General features: G+C 38.1%; 1 protein-coding gene across 2 annotated transcripts; it reads left to right on the top strand.

Annotated features, from left to right (window-relative positions):
- The first annotated feature begins 1,981 nt into the window (after positions 1-1,981).
- LOC148017861 (laccase-11-like) lies at positions 1,982-13,749 on the top strand. Of its 2 annotated transcripts, none has more exons than XM_087661882.1 (8): positions 1,982-2,294; positions 2,819-2,970; positions 3,895-4,139; positions 4,921-5,049; positions 6,230-6,831; positions 7,079-7,204; positions 7,771-8,008; positions 13,475-13,749. In XM_087661882.1, exons 1-8 carry the CDS (start codon positions 2,181-2,183, stop codon positions 13,603-13,605), a joined length of 1,737 nt encoding a protein of 578 aa, XP_087518008.1. In that variant the 5' UTR covers positions 1,982-2,180; the 3' UTR covers positions 13,606-13,749. The 2 variants fall into 2 exon arrangements, with proteins under 2 accessions (XP_087518008.1, XP_087518009.1); XM_087661883.1 differs by lacking the exon at positions 1,982-2,294 and adding an exon at positions 2,307-2,722.
- The last annotated feature ends 245 nt before the right edge of the window (positions 13,750-13,994 follow it).

The following is a 13,994-nucleotide window of genomic DNA, read 5'->3' as shown; positions in this document are numbered from 1 at the left end:
CATACGGCTGGCACATAATTGAGCATGTGCCGATCGCCATCACATCACCTTTCCTTTTATAAATATCTCTATAAATTAATGATATGGACGGTGGCGTTGTGTATTTGCTCATCAGGGGTGGTAGACCGTAGTAGTAGCCCTCCGTGCACACATGCCTTGATAGATCTCGGGGGGGGGGGGCGCGCTAATATCGATGGGGCTCCCGAGACCTTTCCAAGGGAAGGGTGTACACGTACGTCTAGTGACCACATTGCGTGTAGGCGGGTGAGGCGATCATAATAATCACCCCCCCCGCATGCTCCCTTGTGTTCTTCTCTTGGCTTGCTTGCCAAACATAAAGAATGTCGGTTAATGAAGCTCATTGTGTTGTACAAAATAACATGAACGTGAAGCATGTTGGCGAGCAGCGTTCAACAAATTAAACATCTTTGGTAGCAAATTCAGAAGTGTTTCACTAAAAATTTTCTGGAGGGATTTTCAAGTCAAAATCATATGTAGTTGTTATTTCTATGGCTCCAAATTTCCTACACTTTAAAGTTTTACACCTTTTGCTTTAGATTTTGAAGGTTGTTATCAAAATTTTTCTCATTTTTATATTAAACCTCATTTTCCGTGAACATTGAGTGTGAGACTCTAGAGCTCCCCAAAGAATTACTTTGCCAAACCTTACAACTTTCACTCACTTCTCTTTCAAGCAAAGCCTCAAAAACTTTTACTAAACTACAATGCTATGGCATCCTAACATCCATTACAAGCCTCTAGGCTATGGCACTCTAGTCATGCAAATTATCACTGCATTGCCACCAAGAGAGAATTTCCTCAGCCTCAATAAAGTTATAGTCTTCCCTTACCACTAGAAGAGAATTTTCAAGGCACTTTATTAGCTTGTAGTCTTCCCTTACCACACCAGAAGAGAACTTTCAAGACACGTTATTAGCTTGCAATCTATTTTGATCTCCTAAGTTGCTTGAAATCAAGGAATGTAGATCAAGTTATTCCCTAGTGGAGTTTGATCAAGCTTAAGATTATGCATAATAGTGCATTGAAATTGTATATTGACTTCAAAAGTGCAAGAAATTAGAACCATGTTTTATGCAAGGATATAGGGTATGTTGACTTATATTGACTATTTTAAGTAAGGAGAAATTGTCAATATATTTCAAGGTCAAGTTTGTAGCAAACTTGACCTTGAAATATATCATTCAACCAACACATTATTTTTAAAAAAAGTTCGTAGCAAACTTAACAACTATCTTGATTTGTATATGTGGAATGATGATCTGCTACATGACGTGGAAAGTGGCAAACAAGAAGAAAAAGTTTGATGATGACATCTTCGTAAAAGAGCTTGAGTGCATTTCTTTTGGAAACGTTTAAATGTGTATCATTGAGACAAATTCTCACTCACACCACATACATTCACTAAGTATCAACCCTTAGCCTTGATGATGAATTACCTACACCTACATTACTCATTCTCATTTTGACAAAACCACATTTGAAATGTTTTTGTCATACTTGAAGGAAGTTTGAGAATTTTGTTTTAATGGTTTAAGAAGAGCAATGCTCATTTTGGTGAGCGGAGATAAGAAAAGATAGGCTTGTGATGAAAATTATGTAAGTCTAAAAGATAGGCTCGTGATGAAAAGTATGTCTTGGGGAGCATAATTCTTATGTAGACCTAAATGTAAATATAGGCATAGACATGTGTCATGCTTTTAGATATAAACATAGATGCATGATAGATATGGTGATAGGTGCATGTATGTCTTTACATTTTGTGGTCGAACTAAATGTGCATGAGATACACGCACTGAAGTAGTTTACATATCACCATATAAACATTTATACACCCCTCACATTGTTGTCATACCCTTTTCCATTTGTGTGGGACTCCATGAACACTAATTGTCCTTCTACCACTCACATCATAGTGGGCTCTTGGGAGAGCACATTGAGTGAAATCACCAAAGATGACATGGTATAAGAACCCAAGTGAGTTTGAAACTCCTTGTCATATAGTGGTGAGAAGGGAATAAAGCTTACAATCATGTAATCCCCCTCCATTAATACAATATATCCTGAGGGAGCTGAGCGCCTGCTGATCGATCAGTATATATCAAGCCTGATGGTAATTCACTCCATCTGCTAGATTTGGCAGCACTAGTACACTCACCATCATGGCGCCTTACGATACTGCAGTCCCTAAATATGGCGTGCTCTTTCTAATAATTGCTGCACTGGCCTTCATTCCAGCTTCTACACTGGCCGCTCACCGGCGGCTGGACTTCGTTGTAAGGCTACTTCTTGACTCAATTAGATGAGGCGTGTGATTAATCTAAGCTATGATCTGCGCTAGTGAGCTTAATTATGACATGACAGTAGACAGATCATGAGTAGATTTCATGTGATTAGCGGAGCTTGTGCAGGCGCCTGCAAGCGATATTGAGCCAGTGCATATTAAACGTCTTCGTTGTAAAGGCTAATTCCTGATTCAAGTAGGTGGAGGAGCGTGTGATCATTAATTTAGGTTCGTTAGATTAGATTAGATGTGCGAGCGCCTATGCAGTATCCGACCCACTTAGGTTAAGCATGTGATTAATTTAAGCTAATTAGCCGAGGTGTTTAGCAATTCAGTGAGCTTACTAGTAGCAATAGGCCGCTGAGTAAATCTTGGGCTAAGCTGCGAGCTTGTGGCCCCCAATATCGATGGACAGAAAGGGTAATTATAAGCTTACTAAGAGCTAGCCAGCCTGATAGATCGATTACTGGAACTAATTAAGCTTTGCTAATCTATCTATCTATCTATCGGCGCCAGATTGATTACTTGAACGTGTCACGCCTCTGCCACACGAAAGCACTGGTTGCGGTGAATGGCATGTATCCAGGCCCGACATTACGAGTGCGAGAAGGCGACCACGTCATCGTCAACGTCACCAACTTGGTTTCTTACAACCTCACGCTGCACTGGTAAAGTACAGTCAAATATTCATCAGCGCCAGTTAACCATCTCCCTAATTGCCCTAGCAAATCTCCTAATTATCGAACTTCATAAGACGATCAGTTATTATGACGCATACTTGTAGCTTTTCCGTTTGTGTTTCAATGCACCTAAGATGTCACATTGGATTGCCTGTATGCATGTGTTGGGATATGTGTGGTAGACATCTTAGGATTGCTTGTGTTGAGATATGCTCATGTGTTCAAAATCATATCTTAATAGGATTGCTTGCATGCTTGTGTTGAGATATGCTCGCGTGTTCAAAATGGGCCTACACCAAGGAAGGTCTCAAAAAGAGTCTAGATTCAATAAGATTTCTTTAGTCAGGTTGATCCATAGCATTCTTGCCTCAAACTTAAGAAATGCTTTTTTTTTTTCCGCTTATATCTCAAATTTGTGTTCCAAGTTTTCTCTAGAAAGGCTTCCTACATGTTTTACCTTATATTGAGACAATAGTTTCTCTAGACAAGCTAACTAATGTATTTGAACTATTCCATCAAAATCACATGCCTTGCTCAATGTTTTCCTTTTATGCAATTATTTTATTTTTAGGCTAAATGTAAGGGTCCCTAGTTAAAAATCGGGCCATTTCTAGCCCTCTAAATCACATGGAGAACTTTCTTTCTATAAAATGTTTGGTATTTGATAGCTTGAAACTACTATGCATATCATACAACCAACTGTAGAGGAATATGCATATCATAGTAAGTTTTTTTAAGGGGTGTGCTTGAAAAACAAAACGATGGTCTCACTCCTCCTCTAAAAAGTACTTTGGTTTCATATATTTTCCCCATTGTTAAGCCATTTGCAATCACCATGATAAATCACAAGGCTTTGCATTTACATTAAACTTGGCACTAACTTGCTTGTTACAACTTGTGTTGCTAATGTAGGCATGGAGTGCGCCAATTGTTGTCAGCATGGGCAGATGGCCCGGCTTATATCACACAATGCCCAATTCAAACTGGCCAATCCTACGTGCACAGATTTCGAATTGTGGACCAAAGAGGGACACTTTTCTGGCATGCACACATCAGTTGGCTCAGAGCCACTGTCCATGGGGCTATTGTCATACGTCCTCGCCACAAAACGAGATACCCTTTTGTTAAGCCAAATCATGAGTATACCATGATCTTAGGTTTGTCACTTATCCTCTTCTTTATTTGATTGTTCTACTTATTCTATTCTATTGTTATATCTCTACTCTAGCCATGCATTTTCAAACCATCTCACACTCAAGAGTAGAATTGTGATCTATGTGTTTTGGAGAATGAGAGAATCTTAAATACATTATAAAAAATAGAATCACTTAAGCAAAAACGCATAGTTCTCAATGGTTTCTAACTTCTCTATAAAACTTAAATATTGTCTCATTAGTTTTCAACTAGTAAACAACCAAAAGTATTTGACTACCCTCACATGAACATAACATCACATACACAAATAACATTTGCATGTTGATAAAATTTTTCAAAGTCTTTCAATTGTAAACACCATTAACTTAAGGAGAATAAATCATAATATTACATAAAGAGTGTGCCTCTTGCCTCAAACAATGTTACTTTTCTTATGGCATATAATCAAACCCAAATTGACTAAATGCATTTGAATATAAAAAACTAGTCGATGAGTGAGAATGGCAATCATCATTAAATTGCTCAATGAATGAGAATCCAAAATCAAGAGCAAACCCCTTGTATGTCAATTGGTGCTTCTCTTTTACCACTACCTTTTCCATTTAACATCTATGTAGAGAATAGGCATGCACAACTAAATTGCTCTTATGTAAGCCTACTCCTTGATTTGTCTTGTATGTTCTCATTCTTACATTATAAAGAAATGCATGTATAGTCTATATTAAAGTACACTATATGAATTTGAGAGAATGTAAAACTGATCATTGTCTTATTTTTCCATAGGAGAGTGGTGGAATGCAAATGTAGAAGATATCATAGCAGACGCACTAAGAATTGGAGGAGGGTACAACATCTCTGATGCTCTTACTATTAATGGTTATCCAGGAGCTCTTTACAACTGCTCAGAGCATTGTAAGTCATGAATACTAATTATATATTGCAATCATTCAATTACCATGATTGAAAACATCTATAAATAATAGAGGAATTGGAAATCAAGGTCGGCATGAATTAACAAAGAAATCAGTAAACTAGGAAAAACAACACTAATTTTCACTACATGCAACATGCCATGTAAGACCATAGAAACAAGAACACTTAGACTTGTGTCAATGGAAGTTAGCAGGTACATTTGCAAGTGTGTCTACTCGCTCACTGTTGATAATAGAGAAAGCGGCTACCTTTATTAACAAGAGTTCCAAGCCATAAGGTGCAATAATAACTTGCAAAATGAAGTGGTTGTAATGTCGATGGATCGTGATCCAAGTGCATTTTCTCTTAGCATAGGTGCTTGCACATACATGCACACATACACATAGCTTCATATAACATAACCACATGCATGTAATCATATATACATCTATATATTGTCTACATAGATACATGAATTACTTGCATGTATGGAGCATGTATGAGTAACTATAACATGATAATTAAAAATAGACATTTGTACATGTATCATTACACACATGTGCACACCCAACCGTGACTATCATGATAACTTTGTTTGAAAATACAATGGTAGCATGAAGGAAAATTGTTGTGGCCTCCAGTTTGAAGTAGTCATCATTAACTCATTTCAAGGAAAAAGTATTTGTAAGATCTACCAATAAAAAAGGATAATATCCAAATGTTTCAATTCTATGCATTGTGAATAAGATGAACTCCCTCAAAGGAAAAAGTCATTGACCATTGCTATCAGTAGAAAAAGTATAAATCTTTCATGTAAAAGATCATGGTTGCTACAATGAAAACTTTGTTCTAGTCTTGAAATGGTGAGTGGATCAAAACTTCTCTTGGTTTTGGACACCTTTTGTGCACATTGTTAGCACCTGGGTAATACATGGATTATGAACATGGTGCTTCATACACATATTCATAGCATAGAGCTAGGTGCCCCATTAAGGCTCTTTACAAAATTGGATGTTTTGGCAATAGAATAAAAACCATGTTGACATTATGTATTAATAGAAATTGTTAACATTATTCATAGGCCTACCTTGTGTAGGGGTCCCAACCTAGTTTGCAAGAACTAGCACATCTAGGCACAAGTGATTAAAGTAAGCATTGATGTTGTTGTTGATGTGATCAGTGACACAGGTGTTCAATGTGGAGGAAGGGGAGAGGTATTTGCTAAGGTTGGTGAATGCGGCCGTAAATTTTCAATTGTTCTTTGCTATAGCCAATCATAGCTTGACAGTAGTAGAGGCAGATGCTGAATATACACAACCCTTGGAGACACAAGTGGTGGTGATTGCACCTGGCCAAACCACAAATGTATTGGTTAAAGCAAACAAGCCCACAAGTGCCGAAAACTACTACATGTCCATTTCAGTTTTCTCACCAGCCAATGAAGCACTTGTGCCCTACCCACAAACCCCAGCCACAGCCATCCTTACCTACAACTCTTCCCTTCCTTCCAACATTTCTTTCTCTGAACTCTCATTGCCTTCTTTTCCTGCCTTCAATGACACGTCTTATGTTGCCAACTTTACTCAATCACTCAAGGGCCAATACTATTCTAGGGGCTACTATTACTACAATATCCCCCTTAAAATAGACTATGATCTTTTCTTCACTATTGGATATTCCTTCCAACCTTGTGCTAATTGCTCTTCTGGCTTCCCTGGTGAACGCCTCTCTGCTAATATCAACAACCACACATTTGAAACTCCCTCAATTTCTGTTTTGCAGGTAATCATTCAATTATTGACAGTTTTCATTTTTTTAAGTACATGTTCAAATGCACCAAGTAACTTGTTTATCTTCCTCCTAAAAAGAATCATATATAATATATGGTGCTACTTTTAGCTTTCTACCCAAAAAAAAAAAACTCACATGAAGCAAAATTGCAAACCATTTTCTTCGCTTATAGTACTCTAGATATTTTTATTGTAATAGCCTTAAAAACCTAACTAATGCCTTTTTGTGATGTGAATAGGCATACTATGAGCAGATCAATGGGGTATACAATACAACATTTCCTGATGTGCCACCGTACATGTACAACTATACGGGAATAGCAGGGAACAATATATCGACATCGGTGCTAGGGACGTATGTGAAGGTGAGTGCTCACAAAAAACCGAGGTTCAATGTAGAAGTAATTGGGAATTGTCCAATAACAACTTCAAGTATCACAAACATGCACATAGAAAGTGAGCCTAGGCTCAATTTAAAGGGAAGTAGGAAGTGTCAAAGAGGGCCTTTAAATATCACAAACTTGTTAGTTATAAAAATGATGGATAGGCTTAGGAAAGGATGGGAAACTGTTACTTGTTAGTAGCATGGTCTGTAAAGGTATGTTGTAGTAATGGCGGGTGGTTAGAGCTTGATTATTGCTCCGAATGACGGGCGATGTGCGTGCGCTCTTGTCACATTATAAAAGGATTAAAAGTAGAGACAAAATAAATGATATAGAGAAGACCATAATATTGAGCTTTAGTTTTTTTTTTTTATAAAAGAGAGTAAGTTGTATTATGAAGGGGGTATTATACAGATGGATAATGTAGCCATTGTCGGTGGATAATCCCAAAGGGAGGAGCTTTAGTTTTCGATGGATCATGGAAGTTGGCAATTATGGGATAATTGGGTTGGTTAGGTGGGTGGGTGATAAAAGACGTGCTGCTGCAGGTGCTGGAGTTCGGGCAGAGCGTGCAGATCGTGTTCCAGGACACGGCGGCGCTGCTGTTGGAGAGCCACCCCATCCACCTGCACGGCCAGAACTTCTACATCGTCGGCTCCGGCTTCGGCAACTACGACAGCACCTCCGACCCCGACTCCTTCAACCTCCACGACCCCCCCTCCCGCAACACCGTCGCTGTCCCCTCTGGCGGCTGGGCTGCCGTCCGCTTCACCACCACCAACCCAGGTCACCCACTACCCTCCCTCCCTCCCTACAGCTAGCTTTCATCTCCACCGCACTCATTAATTTCTGATCAACTCGACTCTCATCTCACCATTCAATCGCAGCTCTTGCCTTCTAAACTTACAGGGTTTTTTCTTTCAATCGCACTTGAATTGACCTGGTGTCACTGTGGATTAAGATCAATTTGTGGGGAGAGAGAGAGAGAGAGAGAGAGAGAGAGAGAGAGAGAGAGCGCAAACTAGTACCCCCGCAGTTCCCAAAGCCAGCAGCCTGCGAGTAACAACAAAGCCCCAAGCTTAGCTATTTATCTTCCCCACATAGTGACTATCTATTAATGTAGGAACACTCTCTTTCATACTGACCATACCTTCCACAATAGTTACAATTTCCATCTCTTAGAGATATACCTATATGCACGTAAAATGGGATACCCCCTTTGCTCTGGGTATATAGTCTCCACCTAACATGTTACCAAGACCATATCAATAGTTGTTTTCTCTACAAGAGGATTGTGAACCTCTATCTCTAAGGGTATTACCACATCCATGTCCATGATAAAAGGTTGCATCATTAGACATCCTACTACTAAGTATAGCAAGACGGCCAAGCTTGATTTCTTCTATCATGTATGGGGGGATCAACTCAATTCGACACAAAACCCATGAAAACACAAACCAATGTCCAGAGACTTGTCTTATGGTCTCAAACCATTAGAGGTAACCGATACAAGGTCACTATCATCAACATGAACATCAATGGACACCAAGTCTTCTACTATCTACTTAATCTAGCTATATAAACACTAGTACTTATGTTTCCTCTCTGAGCATGAGGTAAATATTGGTTAAGATGAATGTCCTTACTTTAGTACACATAATAAACATATGTATGATTTTCTAAGATTCTTTGAATATGGTAGTCTCCTCGATTATAGAAGCATAGTCTCTAAGATATATATGGATATCCAATTGAATACTTTCCTTGTCCTTCTAATCCAATCCTTTTATGCCTTGTGTTGTTCTTTGCTAGTATGTCTCTAGTAAGTCAATCTCATATATGGTCATAAACACATCAATACATCGAATCTACATGCATCCATATTGAAGGAGGATACATCCACTACCTATCTATGGCTAATCCATATATAGTTCAAAATTATGTGTCACAGGTTTGAAAACAATGCTCAATGCCATCAAATACATGCCTAAAATATGTATTTCAACCATCAAAATTTGCCAATGTCTAAAAAAATCTACAAGCTTTATCATTTCAACTACCTTAAAAAACTATATGTGAACAATTCCCTTTCATGCAATTTACATAAAAAATGCCCAACTTGACCCCTAAGGAGTCCATCTTATAGAACATGTAAGATACCATATGAGTTCAAAAGAAAGGATACTATATTTAGTAAAATTTATGGGATTATGTTTACAAAATGTGTTTTTTAATTACAATTTGAAAAAAATTCATAAGCTTAGTAAAGTAAAAGATTGAGTCATTTAAATGTCTTATAGCTTGTAAAAAAACATATTTTTTAATATCCTTTGTGAATGCATGTTATATAGACGATTTCTTATGACCATACCAATGTGAATATGAATCAATTGAATCAATTCCTTGAATATAACTAGTCCATCTCTTTGCTTAAGAAATCCTAGTGCTTGTTGAAATTCAACCTAAAATTCATACTAAATCCAAGATTTATTGATACTTTCTCAATTAATCAAAGACTAAATCCATCCAATTTGATTTTTTCTAGCACTTGCTTTTGATCTCAATCTCAATAGCTTGCTCAATTTATGCTATCTATTGGGGGTAAAGGTAGTTGTGCTTACATTGCCCTGTATATACTTCACACGTCGTGATCGCATACTTGTATATTACAGGTAATGAGTGCTCATCACTGTCACTTTATTCTTTATTCTTTAAGTGATTATTCAATAAGAGAAGTTTGGTCACACATTGTGACTGTTGGAGTTTCCACATACAGTGTCTCTCTCTCTTCCTCTCTTGCTCCATCCACCATAGGAATGGCTTTGCTCTTGCTTCTACTTGTGTGATTCCACTCGATCCTACCTTTCAATTGGTATCAAAGCCAACCATTCAAGGAGCTTTTCATCCTTTGCTTCAATCTGAATTCACAGCTTCAGCTCAAGGTTTTATGGTAGCCATTATTTCTTTCTCATGAGGTATGCATTGAGCCTTTTCTTCTTCTGGCTTGTTCTAGCTTTGCTCCCAGCTTGTCGAGGAGCTTTGGAGGGTCTAGTTGAGCATTGTTGGATGCTTATTTAGTTGAGGAGCAGCCATTCTATCCATTTTGAGTGGATATAGAGCATGATGCAGAAGTCATGGATAGTCATTGCAACTTGATATCACTATCGTATTTTGGCTATAACTTTTGCATACGGTATCGAATTTTGGTGTTCTATAGCTAGTAAACAAAGAGGGCAATGAGAGATACAAACTGACTACTCACAAAGTTAATTTAGCGTAGTTTTCTATTCTTTGTTTCACGCAAAATAAAACACTTCTAGTTTGGATAGCAAACAGTAAATTCCATAATATATTTTTAATACTTCGAGGATGCTATTTTGGTACACGGATGGTATGCTGATGCTTTTGGGATGCTATTTGGATTGTTTAGAGATTGATTAGCTTAGTTTTGCAAAGGTTTATTACTGTCATAATAGTTTGGATATCAAGTATACAGTAGTGAGCTTCATGCTACTTTGAATACCTACTATATATACATGGTATTTTGGGTATACTACATGTCTACAATGATATCTAGCACTAATGTATGACCTGGGATATGGTTATGACATGCTTTGACACTTGGATTTGAGCTACATTTGATGTTCTTGGGCTTTGATCATTTACTGAGGGACTGACATTTGCGGGTCCGAGCTGATGAAGATCGTGTGATTTGATAGGCAGTTGTGTGAGTTGGTGGTGATGATGAGGCTTCTGAAATTGGTGGCTTGCATTGTTTGGAGTTACCTATAAAGAAAAGAAGGTGAAGTGCCTAGGGGTGTGTCTATCTTACCATGTGGTGCATTGTGCTCGTGCTAGTGGAACTGGGAGTTGGGTTGAGGCCAGAGTATTGTCCCACACTTAAAGACCCAGTTCTTGCCTAAGGGGGTGCAGTGATGAGTGTGGCTTAGGGAGACATGTCTTACCATAGGCGAGGGTGGTCTCCCTAGGTGAGTGACTCGAGTTCAAGTCCCGACAACAAAACCAAAATGTAGTGGGAGCTCACACTCAACTGCCAAGACACACGGCCCACTTATTGCTTCAAGAATTTCAAGTGAGCACAAATGGCTATCTCTCACCGAGTCAGCGTACCTTCAATCCTACGAGGTGTAGTGAGCTTACCTTTATACTCAAATGAGTAGCCTCCTTCTTCAAACACACTCGATAGCTCCATGCTCCATAACTACGCGCAAGAGAAGAAGAAGAATAATAATAATAAGAAGAAGAAGAAGAAGAGAGGAGATGATGGAGAGTTTCTTCTCCAAGATTCGTCACTCTTACACACTCATTTCCTCACTCCCTCACACTCCCTCTCTCAAGTACACACAAGCAAGAAAGCAAGGAGGAGAGAAGAAAAGAAAAAGAAGATATCACTTTTGCCACAAACCAAAGAATGAGCTCTTCATTACCTTTTTAGTTTTATATACAAGCCCTAAATCCCTTGGGCACCCGTTCTCTTTTTTACATGATCGGGCATCTTGCCAAGGCTCAGAGCCACCTCAAATCATGGGCATATGATATACTAGAACACCATATTGGGAAATATGGGAATTTCCCATAAGTTTGGGACACATGGTCAAATCTTTGGATTTGTCATAACTTGAACACTATAACTCCAAATTGAGTGTTCAATAGCTCAATAGATTCCATTTTTCAAGCGCTTTCCAATGATAGGTCGCATCATATGGTTTTAAGAAACTTATGGGCATGTTATCCAGGTGCCACCTTTTAGTATTCAAAAAATGGGAATTGGGAGATTTCCAAATTCACTAATATTGTGTTCTAGTGTATTAGTATCAATGGTATACATTAGTAGTGCATATAGAACATCCAAATCATAGCCAAGAACAATAGGCATATAAAATCCCTATTAAAAGAGGTTTAGCTCTACTATATATAGCAGTGAATATGCTATCAAACCAAGCTATTTCAATACCAAAATCAGCTCCAAATCCAACCCATAACACGGTCATAGTATTCACGTACTACTTGTAGACATCACCCCAGTATAACCGGGCAGCATCATAAGACCAATAAAGCTGACCATAGAAGCATCAAACAAGGTGCTGCCCTGTATTTCGAGCCAACAAACCTAAAAAAGAATAGAGTAAATAAAGTGGTTAAATTAGTACAAAATTAACTCCAAGCAATGACATACATCCCCGAACACCATATTAGAGAATATGGGAATCTCCCAATTCTCACTTTCAAATAAGGGGTAAAGATTTGGCCATGTGGCTAAATCTTAACCCATGCTTCAAAGTGAGACTTAGAAAGATAACTTATATAGTAATTAGCGTAGACTCCACTTTCAAGTAAGAGGATAAGATTTGATCACGTGACCAAATATTAAATATATTGGGAATTTCCAAACTATATGAGAATTCCCAAATTCCCTAATATAGTGTTCTCGAATATACGAGCATCAATTGGGCATCATCCAACCAATGGCAATGAGTGTAGACATCAAAGATAAGTGTTGCTATGTTTTATCACAGTTTGTGGCCTGTTATAACAATGAAGCTTAACACTCAAATCGAATGCCAAGAGTGGAAGAATCAATGTCAAGCATCAAAACCAAGTATATAAGTTCTTGTATAGCTACCCAATGAAGAAGATATGCTGTAGGAGATGAAAAAATGTGAGTTGCTACTAAAAAAGGGCCTATTTCATGCAACATGATGTTGCACTAGTAGGGTGAGGGCTATGGGGGGCTGCTCCAAGACTTGCTTAAGAAGGCTTAAAGAGTGCTCAAGAAGATTGCAACCGATAGGAAGTTTGAACGGAGTGGCTATGGATGCCAACACAGAGATGACTGCTATAGGTATTTGAATGGAAGTTGAGAAGAGCTTGTGAAGAAGAATGCTTTGATACTAGTTGAAGGGAGGTGAGCCTTAAAGTGGAAGTATGAGTAGGAGCAAGAGCTATGGTGGAAGGAGAAGGAGCAAGAGAGAGAGACACTTCAAAAGTGGAAATTCCAATATGGGTGCCATATAAAGGAGCCATTAATAGACTTTAGTAATCCTCAATGAAATGCACTAGGAATAATCTATTTTCTTGAATGTTTTTGTCATGAATGTATAAAACATAACTTGAGTAGCTTTGAGTTTTTAAAGATATACCACCTTTACTTGATTGGCATGAATAAATTTTCAATTTTCTTATGAAAATGCTTCAATATGTGCTCTAACCCATGCTCTCTTTCATTTGCAGGAGTGTGGTTTATGCATTGTCACATTGACTTGCATACATCATGGGGAATGACAATGGCATTTATTGTTAAAAATGGTGTGGGACCAGATCAAACTTTACCACCGCCACCTTCTGACTTTCCTTCTTGTTGAGAAGTTCATGGGATAAGATATCTATATTTTTCCTGGGGTTTGGATGAAAAATCCATTCGTGTGATTTTGTTTGAAGCTCGCATGCCACAAGATTCGTGTATAGACCTTCCATGATTGAAAGATACACATTCTTTATTCTTAAAAGCTTCATGCACCTTCTATAATCAACCCATCCTCATTCTTTATTTAAGAAAGCTTCATATTGTAACTTATTATTACCACAAGGCTAATGTTTCAACCACATGGAATTTTATAAAGAAAAATTAGGCCAGATGTAAACCAAATAAAAATTTCAATGAAAAATTGTCTAAAGTTATTGTGTTTTTCATAACATCCATCTTCTCCTAATCATTGCAATTGGCCTACCACACTTTTGTATTGAACTTTCC

This window comes from Lygodium microphyllum, chromosome 21 (genome assembly GCF_053477565.2).
Source record: "Lygodium microphyllum isolate KBCC chromosome 21, Lygodium_microphyllum_v1.1.10, whole genome shotgun sequence".
Lineage (NCBI taxonomy): Eukaryota > Viridiplantae > Streptophyta > Polypodiopsida > Schizaeales > Lygodiaceae > Lygodium > Lygodium microphyllum.
Note: the sequence above shows the minus strand (reverse complement) of the source record. Positions and strands in the feature narration are given on the sequence as shown.